Genomic DNA, 22,443 nt, shown 5'->3' with positions numbered 1-22,443 from the left:
GGGAGAGAGAGAGAGAGAGAGAGAGAGAGAGAGGTAAAGGGGCGTAGGAAGGTCTGTACCGATGGGAAAAGGATATGGAGTCGAGGGCTGACTAGAAGGGGCCTAGAGAAGGGGAAAGAACGAATGACGCATAAAACAGCAGGATATCATCTAGGAGGATACCTAGCGTGGCCGATCGCGGTCACGGCGTTTCCGATTACGATTACTCGTTTCATAGACTCACACATAGGTACGAGACTCGCGTATCATGTAGGAGCCATGGGTGCGACCTATGGGTGTTTCGCGGTTCGTTGCGGATCGATAACGCGCAAAGAGTATCGAGAGAGCGCGACGCGCGCCTGGATCGACCTAAGTTTGTAGTAGGAACGTAACCGTTCGCCGTGGTGTTTCCCGTCGCGACACCGTGCCGCCGACTCGCCGGAGGAGATCGCCTGTCGCCGACTGGCGCCCCGGTCACTTGGTCTACGCGTCGCGCCTTCTCTCTTTCTCGCCACTACCTCGCTAGTTCGATCGCGGGACCTGCGAACAGATACTACCGCAGGTACCCGTTTGGAACACGTTGATCGCGCGACAACGGAAGTTGTCGAAAACGTACGAACGACCGTGAAACTCGCTTCGAACTAGTCGGGCGGGAAAAATCAGGTCAACCGTTGTTGGTATCGCGCGGTATAGGTGACTGGAGGAAACGAAAGAAACGAAAGTCGTAAAGGTAGATGCGGCAAAGTAAACGCGCTTGCGCCTTGCGGACCACGGACGACCACGCGTTGCGGCGATAGAGGAGCGGAAAGGGAGAGACACGCGTCACAGTGAGACTTTTGGAGACGACGAGACGTGGGCGCAGGCAACCGTGGCAAAATCACCGGCAAACAAATGAAAGATACACGTACCAACGATCGAATATACACTGTACAGTCACGGTAATCACGGTACGAGTAATCGGAGGAGCGGTGATCCATGTACGATTATAGAGCACCGTGCAGAGCAAACTACCGCGTGTCGGAGTCTTAGGCGAAACAACAATTAGCTGGAGTACTACGGTGTGTAGTCTTGGTCGATCCGTCAGTGCATAGTAACGCGTGATCGTCGAAAGCGAAAAGAGATCGAAGTTGAAGCATCGCGAGAGGACGAATCGATTGCGTTACGAGACACCATCGAAACGTTCCGTAGCCGTAGACAACGTGCCGGTTGTCTTGACCACTCGGATCGATGGAAAGTCGTGGAACCGTGGCAAATTAGCACACCAGTTCGTAATCTGGTTCGCTCGTTTCGTTTTACGTTCGTCGTTCTCCATAGAAAATAAGTTTCGTGAGATTCAAAGTTAGAGGATCGGTATGCGTAATTTCACGTGTGTACTACGTCTGACGCGCTGAAATACGAATAGGTTTATATATCGCGTGTGTCACGCGAATATCGTACACGTTCTCTCGTGCATCGAACCAGGGCTTTTCTTGTAATTACATCGAACGCGAACAATGCACAGATAGATTCTTTAATTCTCGCGAGCTCGAAAATAATTGAATTTATTTATTTAATTTATCCGAAAAAGTCGATGCTTGCGACGACGCTTCTTAGATCAGCACGAATCACGTTGACTAGGAAAATATCGATCAAATATTCGTTTCGCGTTTGAAAATTATTTGCATTCGAACATTGACAGATCGAAACGAGTTCAAGCGAACGAGGTAGCGAGCAGAGATCACGCGTGTCACTAGATCCACGGGCCAGTGGTCGATCATTGATCGAGCAACGCGTTCACCGTGTCTGTCTCGGACGCTCGACGAGGTCTGCGACGAAGCTCCACTACAACGCGAATAGGAGATGACGCGATCCGCGAATCGCGAGAGATGACGCATTCGATGACGAAACACTGGTAAGGGAAAACTGTACCATTGCCCGTACACGTAACACGTAAATACAGAATTATAATCTTATCTCATTCTCGGTATCCACGATGTTTTGTCCGTGTATGTTATCAGTTTTGGAATCTCGTGTACATAATTGCTCGTATCGATTTGAGATTAGTCGCAAAGTCTGATCGATAAACAATCGTACACGATGCTCTAACGAAACGAATATGTATAGAGTTACGGTCCGGCGTACGTCCATTGACCGATTGATCATTGTTGTTTCAGCGTGTGGAGGCGGCAATGAAATCGAACGTGCTTACGGCTTGGCAAAGTGGGAACAATTACGATTGCTATCACGATCACAGTGGTCACGCTCGTCGCTGTGATCACGCCGTTAATGGTGACAATAAGACCGTGCAGGTGTCGAGATGGAATTTTAAAGACTCGGAGCAAATCGGAGAGAAGAAGAATCGTCGATCTCTGACCACGACCGCGTCGGCTAGAGCACGAATCACTGAAAGCTGTTAAAGCACGAGTCTCGACGGATCGGCAGCAAGAAGATCAAGTTAAAAACGCGGGAAAAAGGGGAGCGTCGCGAGATCGTGGTAAAGTGCGTTGCGGGCGAAGGAGTCGACGATCGACATCGATGTGACCCAGGGAAAGGAAAACTGCTGAGAGGCGGTCGTTGGGCAAAATCAAGACGGAGACAGTGCCGTAGTCCTGGGGGCCCAGGGTATACGCAAGATCTATTAATAACTTGTAATACGGTAGTAGTGGGGCGCTGTTCGCTAGCGGGTGAAAATAGAAAAGAATGTTTTTGGAATCCAATTGGACTTGGTTGGCCGAACGATGGGGCAATATGGCCGACTTGGCCGAGCGGGTGGACGATCTGATATGCAGTTTCGACTCAGCTGGTGATACGACCATGGATACCTTATCGATGCTGATATTTGGCTGGATGTTGTTCGGATTAGTGGTACTGTGTGTCGGCAAATACGTTTACAATCGATTCGTTTTAAACGAGCTCGGTTCTGGGGCAATAGTTACCGCCAAGGACGGCCATATCGTTCACGGTGATAGCGTCGGTGTCAGTGGTGGTGCTGGTGCTGGTGGTGCTGCTGGTGGTGGTGGTACTGCCGGTGGTGGAGGTGGTGGCGGCGGTAGTGGAGGCAAGTTACTTTCGCTTGGCAAGCAAAAAATCGTTTCATCGGGTTCGGTATCCTTGGGGGCCGGGGCAGGTGGTGGCGGCAGCGCCGGTTCCGGATCGCACGCAGCTGCCCCTCATCCTTCCGGTGGCGGTACCAGTTCGACTTCCGGTATCGGCTCGTCGCCGTCCTCTTACGTCCCACCGACGCCTCCTGTACGCAAACGTCTCACCAGAAAGTCGTCCGGTGTTCTCATCAGCCCCGCGAGAAGTAGCAAAAGTTTGAATTTGCCGACCGCCACTGGGGCCGACCCGGATGCCGTACGCTGGGTCAACGAGATCATCGTTTGGCTCTACTCAGATCCAGCGATTTTGGACCAACTCCTGGCTGCTTGGGTCGCGTCTCTCAATGATTTTACCAGCAACTCCGTCGACGAGGTGAGCCGATATTCTCGTCCGCTCAATGCTCTCATCGGCATTACCGTTCTATCGTAACGATATGATTTTCTCCATATCGAAAAAAGATCTGCTTCGCTAGGATTGCTCACGGTCCTGTCTCATGAATATCTTTCACCGTGTCGAGAGACAGCGACCGGAGAAATATCGAATCGGAGAAGGTTTGAAGAAGGATCTTCCGCGTAGGTGTTCTTGAGCAACAAAAACACCGGCTTAACCCATTCGCGCTATGCTGTCGGACAATTTTACCGACGAGACCCTAGAAATCGTGCTTCAGGCTCGTCGAGTTACGCGCGCTTATCGTTGGCCCGCTCATTTTCTACGAACCAACTCCGCGATAACACCGAATAGAATCTATTTGAAATTGAACAATGAAAAACAAAGCCTCTTTGAATTGTTCGATTGTTACGGAAAAATGCGTTTTCACTCGTGTTTTCTCGTTACTCGTAGCACGGAGTCGGAGTCGAGTTCGTTCGAGTTTTACCCGAAACACATCCGCCGAATCTCTCTAACATCTTTTGCGAGTGCGACTCCAAGGATGACGTGGTACGTATGAAATATTCTTTCGTCACGTATTTTCTGTGTCAAGGATCGTTTCAAGTATGGTCATCTCGTTTATTTCGTTTCAGACGATCACGTGCGATTGCGAAGCAACTCCAGCGTTACAGTTGAAAGCGTCTCGCCGGAAAGCTGATAAACTCGAAATCAGCCACTATCGCGTAAACGTAAATCGTTTCCGTGCGCGATTAAACGTCATCTGCATCACCGAGAAGCTTCTGCTAGACTTGAAATGCGACGGCTGGCCGGACGTTTGTATCATATTTTTACGTTATTTTTCCAACCAGTGGCTTCGTGATATCTCTCGTTATCCTTGTACCTTCGCCTTTACGTTAGGTGAAAGTCTCGCTGGCCCAAGTAGGCACGATAAAGAAAGATCTGGACGAGAGCCAATTGCAGGAAGTCGTAACGGAAATCGTAATAGGCGCGTTAAGGGGGACCAATGTTCATCTGAATTTGTTCCAATATCCGAGCTGTCCACGGTTATGGAGGGAACCGGCGACCACGCAACACAGCTTTTCGATGCCTATGCATTACGACAACGTGGTAAATTTATTTTTAAACGCCTCGGACACTCGGTCCCTTTTCCACATAACGAATAATTAATTCGTCTAGACGACGTCGAGCGATTCGCTTCAAGCCTCCAGACAACGACTTCAAACTCAAAGTCCAACACCGACACAAAATCAATATATTGCCAGTGACAGAAGGCTGCTCGTCAAGGTGGTGAAAGCAACGGAATTAGGCGGCGAGCAGGGTGCTTTAGAACCGTATTGCGTCGTTGAATTGGACGAACCACCGCAGAAAAATCAAACGTCCGTCAAGAAGGATGCTCGAAACCCATTGTGGGACGAAGCGTTTCTATTGTAAGTCATTCGGAACGAAAGATCGCGACGCGTCGGTTCGATGCGGAGTCGCCGTCATCGAAATCGACCGATTTCTCTTCGTTTCTTCGTTTCTGACGAAACAACAGCCAAAATATACCCTTTTACCTGCTTGAATCTCACGATCGCTCGTAATTTGCAGCGACGTCAATCGTAATACGTCGGAAGTACTGCTGGAGGTCTACGATCGCGTAAATAAATCCCAACGATTCTTAGGTTTGGGTATCGTCGGTATCGACGAGTTGCTCGCAAATCCGAGTCAGAGACAGATCATACCTCTTCAAAATCGACCGTACGAAGAGGAAGATATCACCGGCACTCTGACCGTAGAGGTAAGTAAAAGAGCGACGCGAACGTCCATACGCGGTGTAATTTAACGAAATTTCTTTATTTGCTATGCCATTTCATTGTTTTCTTTCCTTTTCTATCCTCTCTCTTTCGCTCTCTGTCCTCTCTTTTCTCAGTTTCTATTCATCGAGGGCGCGGAGGTGCCTCAAATTGGGAGCAAACCTTACAAGGTGAAGGAGACGATAAAGCCGGTGTCACCGACTCCTCGTACCTACACCCCGACAAATCTCATCAGCGACAATAGTCTAAATTACAACAATGGTAACAGCACACTTATCTTGTACGACTCTACCGTTCAATCCGAAGGGGGTAATTACCAATTACTTTATCTGAAAGGCATTGCGTTCGTGTTCACAAGTGTGAAAACATAGCGATGATTAGTGATGTCACTGCCCTTTAAAAATCGTACTCAAACAGTTGATCGCAACTCTCGCCACATATGATCTCGTCGAAACGATGTTACATTTCACTGTGTACTTTAACGCAACGTAGATCCTGTTTTTTTTTTTTCTTCTACAACTATAGAATAGATCGTATTTATTGGTTGTTCGCACTAGCAGCGACACGAACTCTCCCTCTCGTGCGCGTGCCTGCATCTCTAGCACCGGATTGTACTTTCCACTGCCATGTAATAATTCGCATGACCTATGTTTACTCGTATGTACACGTATAGAATTCTCTAGCTGTCTCCCTTCTTCTGTCAACTCCGTTACTTAACGTTCGCTTTAACGTTCCTCTAGCACGATACGAAACGATTGTACGCTCACTTCTCGGCCCGAGTTTCTTACGATCGACGATTCTTCGAAGTTATTTCGACTACCAGTGAAGCGAACCTGGCAAATCACGATGACAGTGTATGCAATATGCTTGCATAATCGCGGTCGCGTTGCCAGGCATGCGAAAACTTATCTGGTAAACGAAATGACGAATGCTTGGTGGAATGATGGACGTAGAAAGTCGTAAACCTCCTTCCGTTCTTCCTTCCGACCGATTAGATATTTTGAGCGACCAAATGTAATTTACAGACTATCTGACCAATGGCAACGTGGTGGATTCGCCTTACAGAACTGGACAAAGCAACGGGAACAAAGGAACTCTGATCGTGCACAGCCAGCAAAGGGTACGCTCAATGAATCTGCACGTTGAATGCAATTACGAGACCTATGCAAATTTTACTCCATCTACTAACACCTATCGACTATGGTCTATTTTTTTTTTGTTGTGTCTTCTCTTTTGCAGCAGCCAGAGCGGCAGGTGGTTAAGGTAAGCCATTGCTTGACGTCGTGTCCTCTCACCCTCGTTGTCACCGGCGTGATCATGGTTGTAAATCCGCGCACGTATTTTATCAGCATTTTTTTAGATCCTCCTTATCTTACGTCCATTCCCCGGATTCCCGTTCCAGCATCGAAAGCCACGGTATTTATAATATTCCTTTCGTTCGAACGATCCCATTTCCCGTTTAATTTTTCACGGCCTGTCTCCAATTTACGTCCTTCTTGCATCTATGAACCAATTGGAAATCAGGCAGCCTTGTGTTTTACGAGAACGCTAATTATCGTCAGTTGAGTGGCGTGTGTTTACTAATTCCACAGGTCGCCCTGACGGAAAGTGGAAACTGGCAGGAAATCTCTCCGGAGGTAATTATTCTTGTTGTCACGAGATCGTTTCTGTCCTATTCTTAACGCAGCGCCGTTCTAATTTTCGCGTTCTCACGTTTTCGCTAATTACGTTACAGTCGATTCGAAAAGAAACCTTGTAAAAAGTCTATAACGATGCTTGTGAAACAACCGCGACCTTAACCGTCTGTTTATAAACCTTTTGTTTTCATTCGTTTCAGCATGGACCGAAAGATACGAGCGTGACCTCGGGACCAGAAAGCACGCCGAATTCTTCCAATTCCGAAGGTATCCCCTCCTTTCTTTTCTTTTTTTTTTATCGTTTCCGCTCGCTGCGTACTCTTCCATTCATAAGTATCAAGACGTTTTCAGCTTTCACCTGAAACGCTATAGTTGGTTTAAATTATGCCTCCTCGTGTCGTAGAAAGGGGTAGAACGAGAAGAAAAAGGCGAGATTTCTTTGGAACGATAAAGAAACGATTGAGTCGATCGAAGACGAGAAGCAGATCGGTCGGACCGGAAGGCGATGCAAACCACGAGGATCAACACTCCAGGTCTATATCTGCGGACAGAGCGCGTGATCCTGGCTCGGGTATGTTTGCTCACGAGTATACATTACGCCCGTGAAACGATTCCTGATTTAGAACAGACTTAGTGCCTCTTCCCTCTAGTAGACCGAGTCTTTAGTATAAAATTCTACTTGTTTGTTTTGCACACGAATCCCGTGCGTGGCACGCAACGTTGGTAAGTACGATCATCCCGATACCGATGATGCAACGAGCAACAGCAGTAGAGCGCGCATTTTACGGAGCTTCGTAAAGCGATCAGCCGACAAGAGTATGAGATATACGCACGCCAACGTTACAACGCTAACGCCACTGCCAATAAAAGACATTTCCCGTGCCAATAACGCTGACACGCGACTAACGTAACGTGAGTTGCAAACGATTGTTTCGCTTGAATTTTATAGTTCGTTTATCGATACCAGGGAGGGAAGAGCATTCGAGGAGATCGAGTTTGAGCGAAGCATCCGGTATAAGCGGAGCGTCGACCAGAACTTACGTTAACGAGGCTTCCACTTTAGTTCTCGAGACCCTCGAGAATGGTATTAAAAAGTAAGCAACACGACGTTCGTTTTATATTTTCGTATGCTGAACGAATCATATTCGACGTCCGTTTTTGTTATTTTCAGGCATTACCTAGTACCATTGTCGCTCGCACAAAAGAGCAAATGGCGAAAGAAAGGCACGAAGCTTCACATATTCAACGATCACACTTTCATAGCGAAACATATGGCTGGGTAAGCTAACGCGGAACACACCGTATTACGTATACGTCGTTGCGTAAAAGCTTTTAACCAGCTAGATCTTCCACTTTGTACTCCAAGAGCGATATTTCAAAGAATCTTCGTAGTAATAATATTATTTAACAGCGTTTATTTATCCTATCGTTTCGCTATGTGTCAGCGATATATTTGAAAATTACTTAACATCCGAGAGGCGTGTCATATTGTATCCAATTGCGAAAAAATCGCATTAGAAATGAAATTAGCGTGGAGTCAGACGTGGAGTCGTTTCATTTCAGTGGAACCGTATGCGAGGTGTGTAAGCGAACGCTTGCGCGAAGATTGGGCAAGCAGGGTTACGAATGTAGAGACTGTCAAATGAAGTGTCACAAGCATTGTCACGTTAAAGTGGATATCACGTGTCCCACATCTACCATTCAGAGCATCGAACTGTAAGTAGACGAACCTCGTTATCTAACGATTTCTTATTGAATCGTTTCAAAATCGATGGAAAATATGTTACTGTACGTATAGTTTAAGAAAAAAACTTTCGCGGAATCACGAGCTAATCCTATCTTTTTTTTAATCTAATTGTCGCGTAAGGTCTCTGCTACCGGTACTCAGTGAATAAGACGGGTAAGTTGCTCAAATTTGACAGAGAAAAACTTGTTGGTATTAAAACTCTGGTACTGTAACAAGTAGTTGCGCATGAACAACGAATTTTCTGCTCTTTCTGTAACAGTTGCAACGAACGTTGATTCCTTGCACTTCCATGTGATTTTATTACTTATTGGCAGCGTCTTGCGACCACCATGGACATGCATACGTCTCGTACCGCTTTTGCAAATACTAATCGTCCGTTTGAGATTTTCGTACAATAGAAGGCAATGCTTCGTTGATATTTTTAACCCTAGCGTGGGTCAAGATACGATACGTTCAAGTTTATGCAAAAGTTTTCCAATTTTCAAATCCGTATAAGGATTTATCGATCGTCTGCTCTTAATAAGCGATCAAATTGTCATTCAACGACAGATGTATTACGGAGATTTTTATATTTTATTACAGCAATCGTCGCATCCCAGTAACTGTCGAGATTTAATTCGAATATTTATCGTTTTCGCTTCTTTCCATCTCGTCAGTTACGGCGGACGAACAGATCTTCCATTACCCGCATCTAATATTTACGCTAACGATCGATACCTACTAAATTAATACATTGGAGATCGATGAATTTTGACAAGATATTTTTCACAATATTACGCGCATTCTGCGCAGTTTTTTTCACTTTAAAATTTCTCGCGGATAGCGTAAAAACTCCGCGAATGATCTAGATCGTCGATCTCGAATGTGTTACATCGATACAATAGTCACGTACATTTAGTAAAATTTGTCAATTTCTTTTAGAACGTGCATAAAGAACGTGCAACGGCCCGAGCGCAGATCGATCAGTCGGCTCTGCTGATGAAATCTTGGACGATCTACTTGCGGCCATGTTCGAGAACCGAGTCGTTTGTCCTGAGAAAAATTGTCGTTCAAATCGCTTCGTACGTAGTGGCACATTTGCGAAGCGAATCACGCTATTGCATCGTACACGATATTGTAGGCAACCTCGCGTGAGGAAAGGCTGCCAGCTACCTACGATAAGCGTTACGATTGGTTTCCAAGCACGAAGCGCTTTTGAACGCCGTAGCACCGTTCTCTGTTACCCGCTACTGTTACTATTACGCTTTTCAATATCTACAAAACGAAATACGAACGCGAACGTGAACGTAAACGTAAATACGAACGCGAAAACGAAGCGAACGAAACGAAACAGATCAAGCGAAGAGACCGAACACGATCGCGTGTAACTTTCTTCTAGAAGCAAAACGTTGTTCGGTTCGGATAGTGGTGAAGAGTGAGCGATACGTCTCGAACGGCTGAAAGAAATAACGTTCGCGACGAATCGTGAGATATTTATCCGTTACCATCTATACTATAGTTTCCTTACAACCTTTCGAATTTTCACGAAACTTTTTACACTTAAAGGAACGTCCGATTTTCTATCGATTCGTAATCTTAAGCCTTAAGCGATTATATTGTACCCATTTTGCCTTTTTCTTTCGTTCGTTTCTCTCGCTCGTTGTTTTAAGAACAAAGGGAGAACCTTTGGGGATATACGATGTATCTGATAGAATTTGAGAAAATGACATCGACGAGAAACGAAACACGTGAACGATAGTGCCTCTAGATACGAAAGTTCGTCGTTATCTTTGAAATATTGTATCTTTATCCCGTGAAAGTACTACTTTTGACAATATTTTCGATCGTTGTATCAGAAATCCGATCGATGAATCAAACTTAAACGCTTCGACGCGCACACTTGTGCCTATGTATCGTGCGTAAAGAAAGCATCGTAATCTTTGAATGATACGTATTACCGGCTGATAAATATTACTATAATCATAATTAATATAATTGATGATTACGATTATGACAATTATCATTACTATTGCTATTATTATTCTTATTATTATTATTGTTGTTGTTGTTACCGATGTCGTTGTTACGATTGTTACTACCATACCTAAGAATAGAAAATAACGGTCTACGATGGTCTACACCACTACGCCGGGCATATTCAAACAACTGTTGTAACAATGATGATAATGATAATAATACTGTGTTACGTTGAAAGAAATAATATGGTTACATTATGATTCTACGCCACTGTGCCTTTATTGGCTCCGTCTTTCTTTCCCTTCCCCAGAATTCCGCCATTTCGAAACGCCTAACGATATTATCTTCTAAATATCATTATTACAAGAAAAGATCGCAGGGGAAGATATAAGCAGGTTGATGTTAATCGTTCCATCTATTTCAGCGTCTGAAAAGAAATGTCTCAAGGTAAAGTAGGTAAAAATGGAAGGAACCTGTTCGGTCACATTCTCAATGTCTTTTGTACATTTTGTAATTTCCAAATTCTTTAAAAAATGTTTAAAAGTCAAACAAAGGTACACGATACGGTAACAGAGCAGCAGACAAAAATATGTTTCGATCGCGTTATCGGTACGTTGCGTTTTCTTCCGACGTCGTCTCGTCGTTCGGGAAACATCGAGACGAAACGTAACGTACCGATAACGCGATCGAAACCCGAAGAATCGGAAATATGTTATCTAGTCGTCGTGAAAAGTATCTTTATGCGTAGTCTCGTTGCCGTTCGACCGTGAACCACGATATTTCATTTGAAATCAGTCGGGTACGTCGCGTGGCAGCGATCGACGAACGTCGAACGACGTTGCCGATTTTGCGGATCGGTGTGCGAGAAAGATGGCTCTCGGTAAGCGAAAAGTCGGAGTTCATGGATGAAAAGGGGGATTGACGCGAGATACTCTGCGGTCACCGGTCGTTTCGTCTAGATTCGGTGGGAGCGGAGGTGCGAGGCGCGACTCAAAGTGGAACAACGCCGACCTAATTCGAGGTCGAAGCCCCAATTTTCGTGGAGTTCGCTAGAGCGGCAGATCGACAACGGGACGACGGTAGTCATGACGACGTGACGTAATATCCAACGTCATCGACGAAGCGCAACGACCCGGCCGTACGTTTCTCGCCGCGCGACTAGATCGCAGGCTGAATGGGGTGGTGCGGAGCGCGGCGAATATTCGATTGTCCCGGTTCCGATTGATTCATTTTTCCGCACTCTTCGACCATCATCGGTTTTCACCGAAGTCTGCCTATCTGGCGATTAAAAGATCCGAGAAACGGACGAACATCGTCGTTCCTGTGGATGCGCGTGTCTCTAATTTCACGTACGAAACAATGGCCCAACGTATGGCGTGTGTACGCAGGTTACAATTGCGTACATACGAACGCGCGCGCGAGGATGCCAAGTTCGAAGGATAGAGACAAACTGCGACCAGGTTTATTCAATCGCAAGCTCGGAATTAGGACGCGTTGTCGACGGCCTTCTCAATGACGTCAGTGACGTCACTAGTTCGGAAGGAGAACTAGGACAAACGGACTGAGAAAAAGGAACGACGCGACGCACGAAATCAGCGATCGTCGCCCTAGCTACCACCATCTACCCCTGCCCGCTCCGCTTCCCGCCACTTTCTCGCAGGAAAGCAACGTGTATTTCAGTTTCGGCTATTTCGGTCATCTTTTTCGGGTCTTCTTGAAAATCACCTGCGTTTCGCCGACTCTAAGAAAAGATAGCGAGTCCCGAAATACGAACAGGAAAGTAAAACGAGAGACGAACGGAAGAGAGACTTTTGTAAGCGACTGGTTAAATCGGAGACGAGGAGAATAAAGGAAGAAAAATAGAGAGACGAGGGCGAACAAAAATAAGCTCTATGGCGCCTAGGAAATGAATATCACGCGTCCAGGTAACGACAAGGTATCCTGGAAGCGATCCTTGAATGAACTATGGTATTTCGTAGGGACGACACTAGCAGCGATCTGGGTCAAAGAAGGGTCGTGAATGGCGTCGCTTGCCTCGAGTGACGTCACGGGGGTGCAAACCCCTGCAAGTGGGTCACTCGTTGATTCTGTCATGGCCGTAGCTATAAACGGACCAGGGACGTCCTTCCATGTTTCCACGTCTTTCCGCGAATCGTGTTCCGGTACGGGCACGTTGCGTACAGATCGGCCGGAACGACGTTGTTTCTCCGACGACATGCTCCGGACACGGGAACGGAAACCTTCCGTCCTGTCGATTATTTCGGAGCAAACGCAATCGCGGCGTCGTTAACTGACCGACTGTTGCTCGATTTAACTTCGCGTGCTTCGTAAAAGTCTGCGTTTCGGATAATTCGAGTAAAGAGCGTAATTCGTAAGAGGATAAAATAGTGGGAGGATGTTAATGGTACAGGAAGGCTATAAATGTGAACGCCGGTTTGAATGAAAAACGTTTATTTGAAACGTAAACTACGTGTAGTATCGACATAGGTAATACTTAATATAAAATATTCAGTCCTGAGAATCTGCATTTCTCGCATATTCTATCGTTCTCGCTTTTTCTCTGTTCTTGTATTTTCGCGCGAGAATCATCGACATTTATTAGGCGTGTGTTAGCGTTCTATTATTTCTCCTCGCAAGATATCGTACATCTGTGTGCCAATTTTTTCGCGACATACCATGTAACTCACGCGGTAGATATTTACAAGGCACTGAAAGATCGCGTATACGTTCCGCGATTACGTTCGCCTTCACGTAAATGAGAACTTTCGACGATAGTTTAAGAAAAAGATTTCCCTTCGCCGTGGGTTTCGTTCGGATTCGTTTCGCCGCAACCGTTCGACTCACCGGCGTCCGTCTTTCGAGTATCGTTATTGTCCGTGTTATTCTCGTCTCGCGTGAGAATGAAACTGGAACGAAAACGAGGTCGAAAACAGAACGATCCGCTCCTTTTTCATCGCGACACTCGCCAAGCATCTGTTAGCACAGCAGGCCTTGCGAAAGAAGGAACAGAAACTTCGCAAACTCGTTTAACGTCTCGCCGTAGCACGCACACGCTCGAATTTGCTAGTCTCGAGCGAACGATTGCGCTGAACGAAGCTCACGATACCATTTGCGAATCGTGATATGTTTTAAAAGTATCCTTAACGAACAAGTAATTCTAATCTATCTGAAATACTCACGACCGAACGTTACGTCGGACGGTTAGCGATAAAGATCGCGCGAGATCGTCAACGTTTCGTTTCGATTCTTTCGACGATCGTTTCCATCCGTTCGTTCCTTATAAAAAAAGCACCAGAGTTGCGCGATCTCGACGCGTTCACGCGTAATTGACTCGTATATCGCGATAACCGACCTCGGTTTCGCGACGATATAATACCTTTTCGCGAAACGACGTTTCGATAGAAGCGCATCGAGAATCTGCTTCGTTGCGAATTCGACAAAGAAGGCGTAAGACGGATCGTCGACCGATCGCATCGCTATGTGACGTTCGAACGTTCGATCCGTCTTGTTTCATTCCTCTTTGCGCTTGCGATCGAAACGGATCGCCAATTAATCGTCAACTATGAAATTCGTTGGCGTGTAACGTAATTGGTATCGCTATTGTACATGTTTTTATCGAGTGTACTAATCGTTTGCTACAAAAGGTAGGTACATACATGCTTACACGGCTACGTTCTGTCTACGTGATCTATCTCGTTTACGAATAAGAGACCAACAACTTAAAACACAATGTACTTGTACGTCGACGTACCTCTACCTACGACGAACGCAACTTTCCCGCACTTTTCGCCTTCTTCTCTCCCAAGCGACCGACCACCGATCGAATATGATCGGCCTGGTACGAAAGAAAATCTCGACGGAGGAAGAAGCGCGCCGGATATGCTTTTCCGCGAAGTTTCCGGCAGAGCGAGAAGACGCGAAACGCTACGTTCGCCGAACCTTCGACGTCCGTTACAATTATTTCGCTCGTATCGCTCTAAGTTCGTATACATTTTGATCCACTCGTTTGGTCGAGGTTTGAAAAAACAGCGGCGAGGAAACGGCCGCGATTGACAAAAGTAGAAAGTACGGAAACGGAAGCGTGGGCTGCGAATTTCTGTAGATCGTGCGAGCAAACATCTCGTACGCAAAGAATGGTCCAAGAGCGGAGGCTCCGTTCGGCTGTTTGCGCTATTTAATATCGAGACGATCGCGCAACGAAACTCGAAGTTTGTAATGAGATAGATAGATAGATAGAGAGATAGATAGATAGATAGATAGATAGAGAGAGAGAAAGAGAGAGAGAGAGAGAGAGAGAGAGAGAGAGCGGAATTGAGCGAGTGTATCGTTTAAAACGGATGAAACTTGGATGAACCGAGTGAACCGGCTTCGACTCGAATCGCCATCGATCCTGATTGCTTCTTATCGGTAGAGACCGACGGTATCTTGACAGGAACAGGGCATCGTCAATTGCTGTGCCATGTTCCTTGGAACCCTCTGCGTTGGTAGGCCCGAAAGACCTCTGACGTACGTGTAGGACACCGGACTGCGTAGGATTCTTTTGGGGCTCTTCTTCGCGTGCTTGTTCTCCTTCCCTTCCCACTTGGAGGATATCTTGAGAGTTTGAAGCGCTCTTCGAAGAGTATCTGCCGTGCTGGATCTTTTCAACGAGTCGCTGTCGGTGCTGCTGTGGGCGTCCGATGGACTCGAAGAGTACGAAAGCGACTCCGAAGTTCTTCCAACGCCTCTAACGTCTCCAGGGCTCCAAGAACGCGAGGACTTGGCTCGAACTCGCTCCGAACTTCTCTGAATGCTGGAAAGTCTCTCCTGAGAACGAGTCGGTCGGCCGCGAAGTCGGTCCAAGTAGCAGTGGGTTCTCGGCGACCTGGTGGCGCGGCATAGTCGCTCGCTGCTTCCGCGACGCGACAGCCTCTCCGCGCTTCCGGTACTTCCACCGCTGCTGCAACCACTGTCCGTGCTGCACTCGTCGTCTCCAAATTCTTGTTTCGAAGAACCAGGGCCCACGGTCGGGCTGACTCTTCGTTTACCGTCGCCCTTTTGGTTCTCTCGGCGACGATCGTCTTCCGGATCGGTCAATCTAGTCGTGTCCTCCATTCTCAGTGAAGTACGAAAGCCACCGATCCGATCGAGATCGCGGACGAAAATCTGCACCGTTCGGTTAGCCAGCTCGCAAATTTCGTTTCGTTCGATTAGAACTCGTTCGTTCGGAATTAACTCGAGTTTCGTTCGATCGCGCTCAGTCGTTGACTCGCTGCCTTTCGCGTGAACGATGGCAAATGCGCGCCCTTTCTGTCACGGTTGATCAATTTCCGTGCGTCTAATCAATTCCACACTCGTTTCACTGTGCTTATACTTGCGTAAAACGATGCTTTCGAGGAGAAACCAGCGTGCTTCGTTGTCGATCGGTCGTTGATCTTTTATTTTCACCCGTTTCCCACTGTTCTGTGTTCTTATTAGTTACTGGATGCCTTTTTCGTCTTTCTCCAAGTTGTTCATCCTCGTGTGCCAGAAGAACAGTTTTATTCGGCGGTCAATCGCAAACACGCGTTTTATCAATTTGTCGTTGATTGCCGGGTTTGCCGTGTGTATTTCGCACGCTTTCGTGAGCGAACTGAGACTCGGAGACTCGCGTTCTTCTCTTATATAGCGTCGCGGCTTTGCCGAGGGTGCGCGCATGTCCTCTCCACCACGTGAGGGTTCGAGTCGTATCTGCGAGGACGCGATATCGGGATGAATGCGACCGACGCGGTTTTCGGACGCTGCTCGTCCGAAACGCGATTCATCAATCGGCGCCATTTTTCGTTATTTTCGGACCATTCACTTCGATTTCTCTCGCGCGAATCGCACACGTACTTTCGATCGACTCGCGTCGATCGTACTTCGATCGAAACGCATTTTCGCAAACAGCGAATCCACGAATCACGAACAGGGAAGAAGCGCTTAAGCGCGTAGAAGTGCTTCTTTTTTTAGGCTGGACCGTATATTCCTAATGACGTAACGAGCGGAGAACGTCGAACCTTCTTTGTAGTAGACGATCGATACGTCGAATGCTCTTGGTGAAACGAATTCGTTAAAATTAGCAATGCCGCGATTTAATGGACGCTGGTTAAGAGAGTGGGACGAGCAATCGAGATAGTAGATAAGGGCGAAAGAGGGCAATAATGGGGACAGTACAAGTATTGTATCGCGTCTCGAAGCAGAGAGGTCGGTGAACTGCAGCGTGCGATCGATGCAAAGGGGTGGATGTACCATGCAGGCTGATCGCATTGCCGCCAGCGCTGGATGCACCCGGATGATCAATAATTTTGTAAATACGAACCAGGTATGACACGAACCAGGAATACAAGATAATACGTAGGAAATATTAATATATCGAAATACGGAAACAAACATATCGAATATAGAAATTAATATATAAGCGAAAACGTATCGCACCCCGACCGTTAGCTCCTAATGCAGCGTAACGAGGGACGTAACGAGGTTCGTCGTAACAGAATAGAACGATTCGGTTATATGTAGATTTCCCCTTCCTTTTCCTCGCAGACGCTTTCGTACGATGGTACACGGTGACGCGAAGAAAAATTTCATTCTCGATGTTATTACGGTAACACGTGTTGCGGTGCCAAGAATATTGCAAAGCGGAACACGTTGCTGTCTCGAAACGCAACGTGACGTAGTGTATATTCACCGAAGACAATTTGCTCGATTTCATCGGAAAATTCGTGTATGTTAAACCTTTAGCGGATTAACAGCATATTGGACGAAGCAGCAGCGAACCACGAACGGCACATCCAGTACACGACGTACGCGAGGACATTGCATTTACCTTTTACGTAACGATTCTGGTATTGTTGTTGCCGCATAATTGATTCGTCGTTTGTAGAAACAAAAGGCCGCCATGGCCTTGCTCGATTTCAACGAAACGCAACGATTCCTCCCTTGTCGTCGATGGCGAATTTCTGGCTCGAATTCTTCTTCTGGGTATAATAGCGAGACCAGTCGCAGACTCGTTTGACATTTTCAAACGACCGTGTGTACCGTGAACCCTTGTATTTTCATCCACTCTTTTCTATAGCGCGTTGTCTATTCCCTTCGTATCCGCTACGTTCTTGCCATCTTTCGTCGCACGTTCCACCGCTTCTATTATAAATCGAAATCGCTGTGCTTTCGACGCAAGCGACGGTTCGCTTGGCTCTCGTGGATACATACGCTCGACGAACCACGCGAGATACGACGTATTACGTTCGCTTCGAGGGAGCGGAGAACGCGATGGTTTATCCAAGGAAGCGACAGTGCAACGCTTGTCTCGTGAAATCGTCCAAACTCGGACAGCAGTTCGAACATCAGCTCGAATAAGCATCCGACGAAGAGCGCGCGCTAGGCTTTTCGCCCGGTTGACTCGTCCGATCTTACTCCAAACGAATATTTCTTATTCGTTCGATCGCGCCTAAGATTGCATGCACGCGCCACTCCGTATTCCGATGCACGAACACACATTTTTATATGACATAAGTGGGTGGAGAACGATTATTCAGAGTGTGGTCACGCCTACGTTCATTCTTATATAATTGAATTTACAGAGTAACGAGGAATCACGTAACGAGCTGTGCGCGATAGATTCATTAACGAAGAAACAAGTAATCGTCGAAATGTAAACTACGGGACGTCAAGAAACATGTACGCGTATCGAGGAAATAAGAAAGCCGTTTGCGTTTGAACAGTTTTATTGATACCGAATCTAAAAGTATAAGAACATTGTCGGAGAATCGAAGCACGAACGATACTTCATAGAAAGTACAGAGATGCGATTATTGATCTTTTCAGGATGAGAAAGAGATGAGTCGATTGGTCGATTACTCGATGGTTCGGTTCAGTCGCTTGATCGCTCGATCGATCCATGTCGTCTCGTCGATCGTGTTAGACGACGTAGCCTTTGTAGATGTAAGAGGAAGCAGGCGCGTAACTAGCAACCGGAATAGGCGGATAGTTGGAGTAGAGAAGGGGTGTTCCAATGTTCGAGAGAAGAGCTGGTGCAGCCAATGGAGCGGCGGCCAGGGGAGCGGCGACCAGAGATGCCGAGGGTGCCGGACCTGGTGCTGGAGCCGGGGCTGGTGCAGGAGCCGGCGACGGTGCAGCCAACGCGACCGCCAATAATCCAGCGAACAACAGCTACGCTCACAAGAATTCGATCAAGAGGAGATTCTTCCTTTGCTTACCCTGTTTCCGTCTGCACCATCTAGCACTCGATCTCCAGCACTCACCGTTTTGAACATGTTTGTGGTTGAAGCGTGTGGATACACTACGTAAAAGCTGAGACGATTATACCTCAATTCCCGAGGAAACGCTGCTTATATAGGGGAAACCGCGACAAAGATTCTCATCTCTCTACATCCCCCTTCCTTTTACCCATCTCTCTACATCTCGTTCCTTTTACCCGTCTCTGGTATTCCACGAAGGGCAACAGCCGGTCTTCCAAGCAGACCATGAACGGGACACTCGCTTCCTTCTTGTTGGTACGCGCAATTTTTTCCACCGACCGGCCAATCGACTTCTCCCTTTGTGCCTCTCCGCAAACGTTTTCCCGTGTATCGACCAACTACCGGCGAATCGCGGATTTCTTCAAGGTTGCACGGGATCAGGCGTGTCCCAACAATACGCGCCATTTCCTTCTTTTTCGAGTCTACGTTCGAGCAACTTTTTTCCATCGAGCACAAACAGGTTTTCCCCTTTTCTCCGGCATCGCGTTGTCCTTGCGACTTCGAAAAACGATTGACGATCCGAGGATAGCTTAATGGCTCGTTGGCTGCGAGGTACAAACAACGATCAGCGTCTTTCAACCTGCTCGAAATAATTATCAACATCCGCGGGATGATCGTTTGTCCTTCCCACGCTCCTACAGCGCTTTATCGTGCGAAAGAAAGAATGGCAAAGTAGAGGTAAGAAAGACGACGCATGTGACAGATTCGAAATTATGCGAATTCTAATACAGCTTTCCTCTGCTTGTCGATTCCAAATTGGAAGAGATAACGATGAAATTAACGAACGTAGTGGCAGCCTGTCGTACCTTCCGTGTCGTGATACGAGGTGTATCTCGACCGAAGGGGAAACAGCGTTTGCTGGTCTCACCCGGACTCGACGAACTTGAACTTGGGAAAAAAGCGTTTGCTTTACCTTGGAGGTGTTCAGCCTTGTGGTAACCGAGAGAAAGATAGAGCGAGCGAAACACGGAGACAAAGGAGGGATGCGAGTGACCAGATCGAGCGAGTGAGAGGCGTAGGAAAAGGATCGATCAAAACGAAATGTAACGATCGGAGAAAAAACAGAAACGCGACTAATCGAACAATTTTTTTATCCAGACCAAATAGGATGTGCGGATTAGATCTATGATGAAGTCGGATATAAAAGTAGACTATTTAAATGAGGCTGAAAGAGAGAGAGAGAGAGAGAGAGACAAACAGAGAGGCAAACAGAGACTAGGTAAAAAATGATGAAAAACTAGATGAAAGTAGTTGCAGATAGATCGTGTGGGAAGCAGAACGACCCGCGTAATCACTGAGCCGACTTTGTAACCTTGTTGTGCGTTCCAACCGGACAAGCACGTAGTCGAGAGGGTTATACAATTGCTCGGTCTGGTTGCTTACGTAATTTCGTGATACTCGTAGAAGTGTCCGCCCTGTGCTTCTCTTTCGATCAAGGTCATCGAAATCGATCGATCCATTTGTTGCGAGTGATAGCTACCAAACGCGAGCAGTTTGAAAATACGATACAGGATGAGGAACGCGTCGCGTCGCGTCGCGTCGCGCCGCCCGCGCCCGCGCCCGCGCCGTAACGAGCGAGGGAGCGCGTGAAAACGGCCGATGTTTCACGCCCGGCATTCCAATGCGACCGCGACCAACAAAATTGATACGAAGGTGACTACACCAAGGAGGTCGGAACTTTCGCAAGCCCCGCATCCACCGTCCTTTTCGTAAGTCCACCACCCCATCAACGCCGGACATTGGTATAAAACGAGGACGCTTCGACGATTCTGCACTCATCGCTCAACAGCCGAAACAAACACACAAGCTCAACAATGATCAAGACAGCGGTAAGTGGTTTAATCGCGATCGAGATGATCTAGACTTTGTTTAAATCCTAATATATGTATATGGAAAGAAAATCAAAAATTTTATTTTCAAATCTATCGCTTTCCGCAGTGCATCGTTCTCTTCGTAGCAGCCGTGGCGTCTGCTGGAATTCTCCACGCCCCTTTGGTCGCTTCTCCAGCAGCGATTGCTGCTGTTCCAGCACCGATCGTAACTGCTAGGAGCAGTCAAGTCGTAGCCAGGAACTACAATACATTCGCTGCCGCACCACTGGCATACACCGCCGCCGTACCTGCAGCCGTGCACGCGGCCATACCAGCAGCACCCGCACCGATTACCCTCGCTGCCGCCGCACCTGCTGCACCATTGCCATACGCTGCACTCGCCTACACCGCCCATCTATGATTTCACCCCTGATACTCCGATCGCCTGTCCAAATCTCTATTTTTAAGTTTTTCTTTTTCATGGAATAAATTGCAACTTAAAACGAAAACAAACGATCGTTCTTTCGTACTTGCATCTATCTCGAATATTCAACCTCTGCCGTAACATTTCCATCGTATGCTGTAACGCAATCCTTTCGCACACCGTTCGACAAAGCAATTGATCACGGTTTTCCTCCGACACCCTACGCTTTGTTACCGTATCTTTTTATAGCAGTATCTACTAGAAAGAAATCGAATCTAATTAAAACTGTGACGCGTCAATGAACGACGAAACGATTCTTTCTTATGGATCATTACAGTAGCAATTGATAGGTAGGAATTAATGAACGAATCGATTGAGAGATGAATGGTAATAGAAATTATATAGGAAAATACAAGTTTGCTTGTTTACGATCTATTCGTAATCCCTACGGTCCGTGCAACTGCTGTCGAAACAATTGCATACGTCGTGCCATTGTTCCAAGTAGCCAGAGATGGTACAAAGGATGCTGCGTTGCATGAGTCGGATCATTATCGCTGTAATTACTGACCCTCTGTAAATTGCATTACGGTGTTATCAAAATAAATTCATTATACGGATGTAACCTAAAGAAAGACGCGTTTCTTTCATCTTTCCACCGTATGAGAAGTTTTTAAAAATATACAAACTTTGCTGCATCGAACGATCGATCATCGGCCCATTATCGAACATCTTTGAGAGAAAGGTTCACGCTTTATTTTCCCAAATATTTTTCTTACGATCGTTTCCTAAAGCCAAAACGTATCGATGAAAAGTAGGACATCCGTGCAGGGTCAAGAGTGAAGTTCGATACGGTATTCCGTATCGATAAATCAAGGGAAAGTTACGAGGAGCAAGTTGATGAACAAATCCACGTTTCCAGTCGGAAATTCGAGTCACGTTCGACGAACGATCTTCGAAACTTGCGATGTCCCAATCGTCGTAGACGCAGTACGTACGGCCGCGTTTCGTATTTGGAACGAGCATGAGCCGCACCCAATGTATATCACTGGCTGAAACTGAACTGCAAACGACATCGATGTCTTCGTTATTGTTGCGTCAATTTTAACTTTGCGAATATCCCGAATAAGCGGCATTTAAAGGGCGGTTCTACTCTAGTCTCGCTTCGTGTTGCTACGACGTAAACCAGAATGAACAAAGAATACGATGGAAATTTAAGAAACGACGGTACTTTCAAACTTGAGTATCAAGTTGTCGATTCTTTTCCTCCTTAAGATTCGTTTCGTAGAGTAAGCGATAAACAAAGAAGAAAATAACTTTTTAATAATTCTGATTCACGCGACAGCAACGCGTTCGTCAAAGGGTATATCGAAGAA

General features: G+C 46.7%; 3 protein-coding genes across 17 annotated transcripts; 2 read left to right on the top strand and 1 right to left on the bottom strand.

Annotated features, from left to right (window-relative positions):
• The first annotated feature begins 252 nt into the window (after window positions 1-252).
• On the top strand, window positions 253-10,842 carry LOC126873549 (uncharacterized). Of its 15 annotated transcripts, none has more exons than XM_050634556.1 (18): window positions 253-541; window positions 1,658-1,870; window positions 2,133-3,429; window positions 3,898-3,993; window positions 4,077-4,256; window positions 4,342-4,551; window positions 4,621-4,871; window positions 5,032-5,221; window positions 5,354-5,546; window positions 6,263-6,357; window positions 6,477-6,500; window positions 6,830-6,874; window positions 7,075-7,141; window positions 7,278-7,445; window positions 7,824-7,968; window positions 8,046-8,153; window positions 8,438-8,590; window positions 9,543-10,842. In XM_050634556.1, the coding sequence occupies exons 3-18, from the start codon at window positions 2,659-2,661 to the stop codon at window positions 9,598-9,600; spliced, it is 2,754 nt and encodes a 917-aa protein (XP_050490513.1). In that variant the 5' UTR covers window positions 253-541; window positions 1,658-1,870; window positions 2,133-2,658; the 3' UTR covers window positions 9,601-10,842. The 15 variants fall into 15 exon arrangements, 14 of the variants coding, with proteins under 14 accessions (XP_050490513.1, XP_050490510.1, XP_050490508.1 ...); XM_050634553.1 differs by having other exon boundaries at window positions 253-917; XM_050634551.1 differs by having other exon boundaries at window positions 253-926.
• Window positions 10,843-13,011: 2,169 nt separating this feature from the next.
• On the bottom strand, window positions 13,012-17,988 carry LOC126873571 (uncharacterized). The gene has a single exon (XM_050634615.1). It carries the CDS (start codon window positions 15,669-15,671, stop codon window positions 14,979-14,981), a length of 693 nt encoding a protein of 230 aa, XP_050490572.1. The 5' UTR covers window positions 15,672-17,988; the 3' UTR covers window positions 13,012-14,978.
• Window positions 17,989-18,607: 619 nt separating this feature from the next.
• Window positions 18,608-21,159, top strand: LOC126873579 (cuticle protein 38-like). The gene is made up of 2 exons (XM_050634624.1): window positions 18,608-20,664; window positions 20,774-21,159. Exons 1-2 carry the CDS (start codon window positions 20,650-20,652, stop codon window positions 21,065-21,067), a joined length of 309 nt encoding a protein of 102 aa, XP_050490581.1. The 5' UTR covers window positions 18,608-20,649; the 3' UTR covers window positions 21,068-21,159.
• Window positions 21,160-22,443: the final 1,284 nt, after the last annotated feature.

Source organism: Bombus huntii, chromosome 14 (genome assembly GCF_024542735.1).
Source record: "Bombus huntii isolate Logan2020A chromosome 14, iyBomHunt1.1, whole genome shotgun sequence".
NCBI lineage: Eukaryota > Metazoa > Arthropoda > Insecta > Hymenoptera > Apidae > Bombus > Bombus huntii.
This window is presented reverse-complemented; position numbering and strand designations above follow the sequence as displayed.

What these genes read in the sequence shown, in the direction of transcription:
- LOC126873571 (XM_050634615.1), bottom strand. Translation starts at nt 15,671, where the DNA reads ATGGAGGACACGACTAGATTGACCGATCCGGAAGACGATCGTCGCCGA.
- LOC126873549 (XM_050634556.1), top strand. Translation starts at nt 2,659, where the DNA reads ATGTTTTTGGAATCCAATTGGACTTGGTTGGCCGAACGATGGGGCAAT. An exon ending in TGGGACGAAGCGTTTCTATT is followed by an intron (nt 4,872 to 5,031) that starts GTAAGTCATTCG and finishes CGTAATTTGCAG; the next exon opens with CGACGTCAATCGTAATACGT. An exon ending in ATAGCGAAACATATGGCTGG is followed by an intron (nt 8,154 to 8,437) that starts GTAAGCTAACGC and finishes GTTTCATTTCAG; the next exon opens with TGGAACCGTATGCGAGGTGT.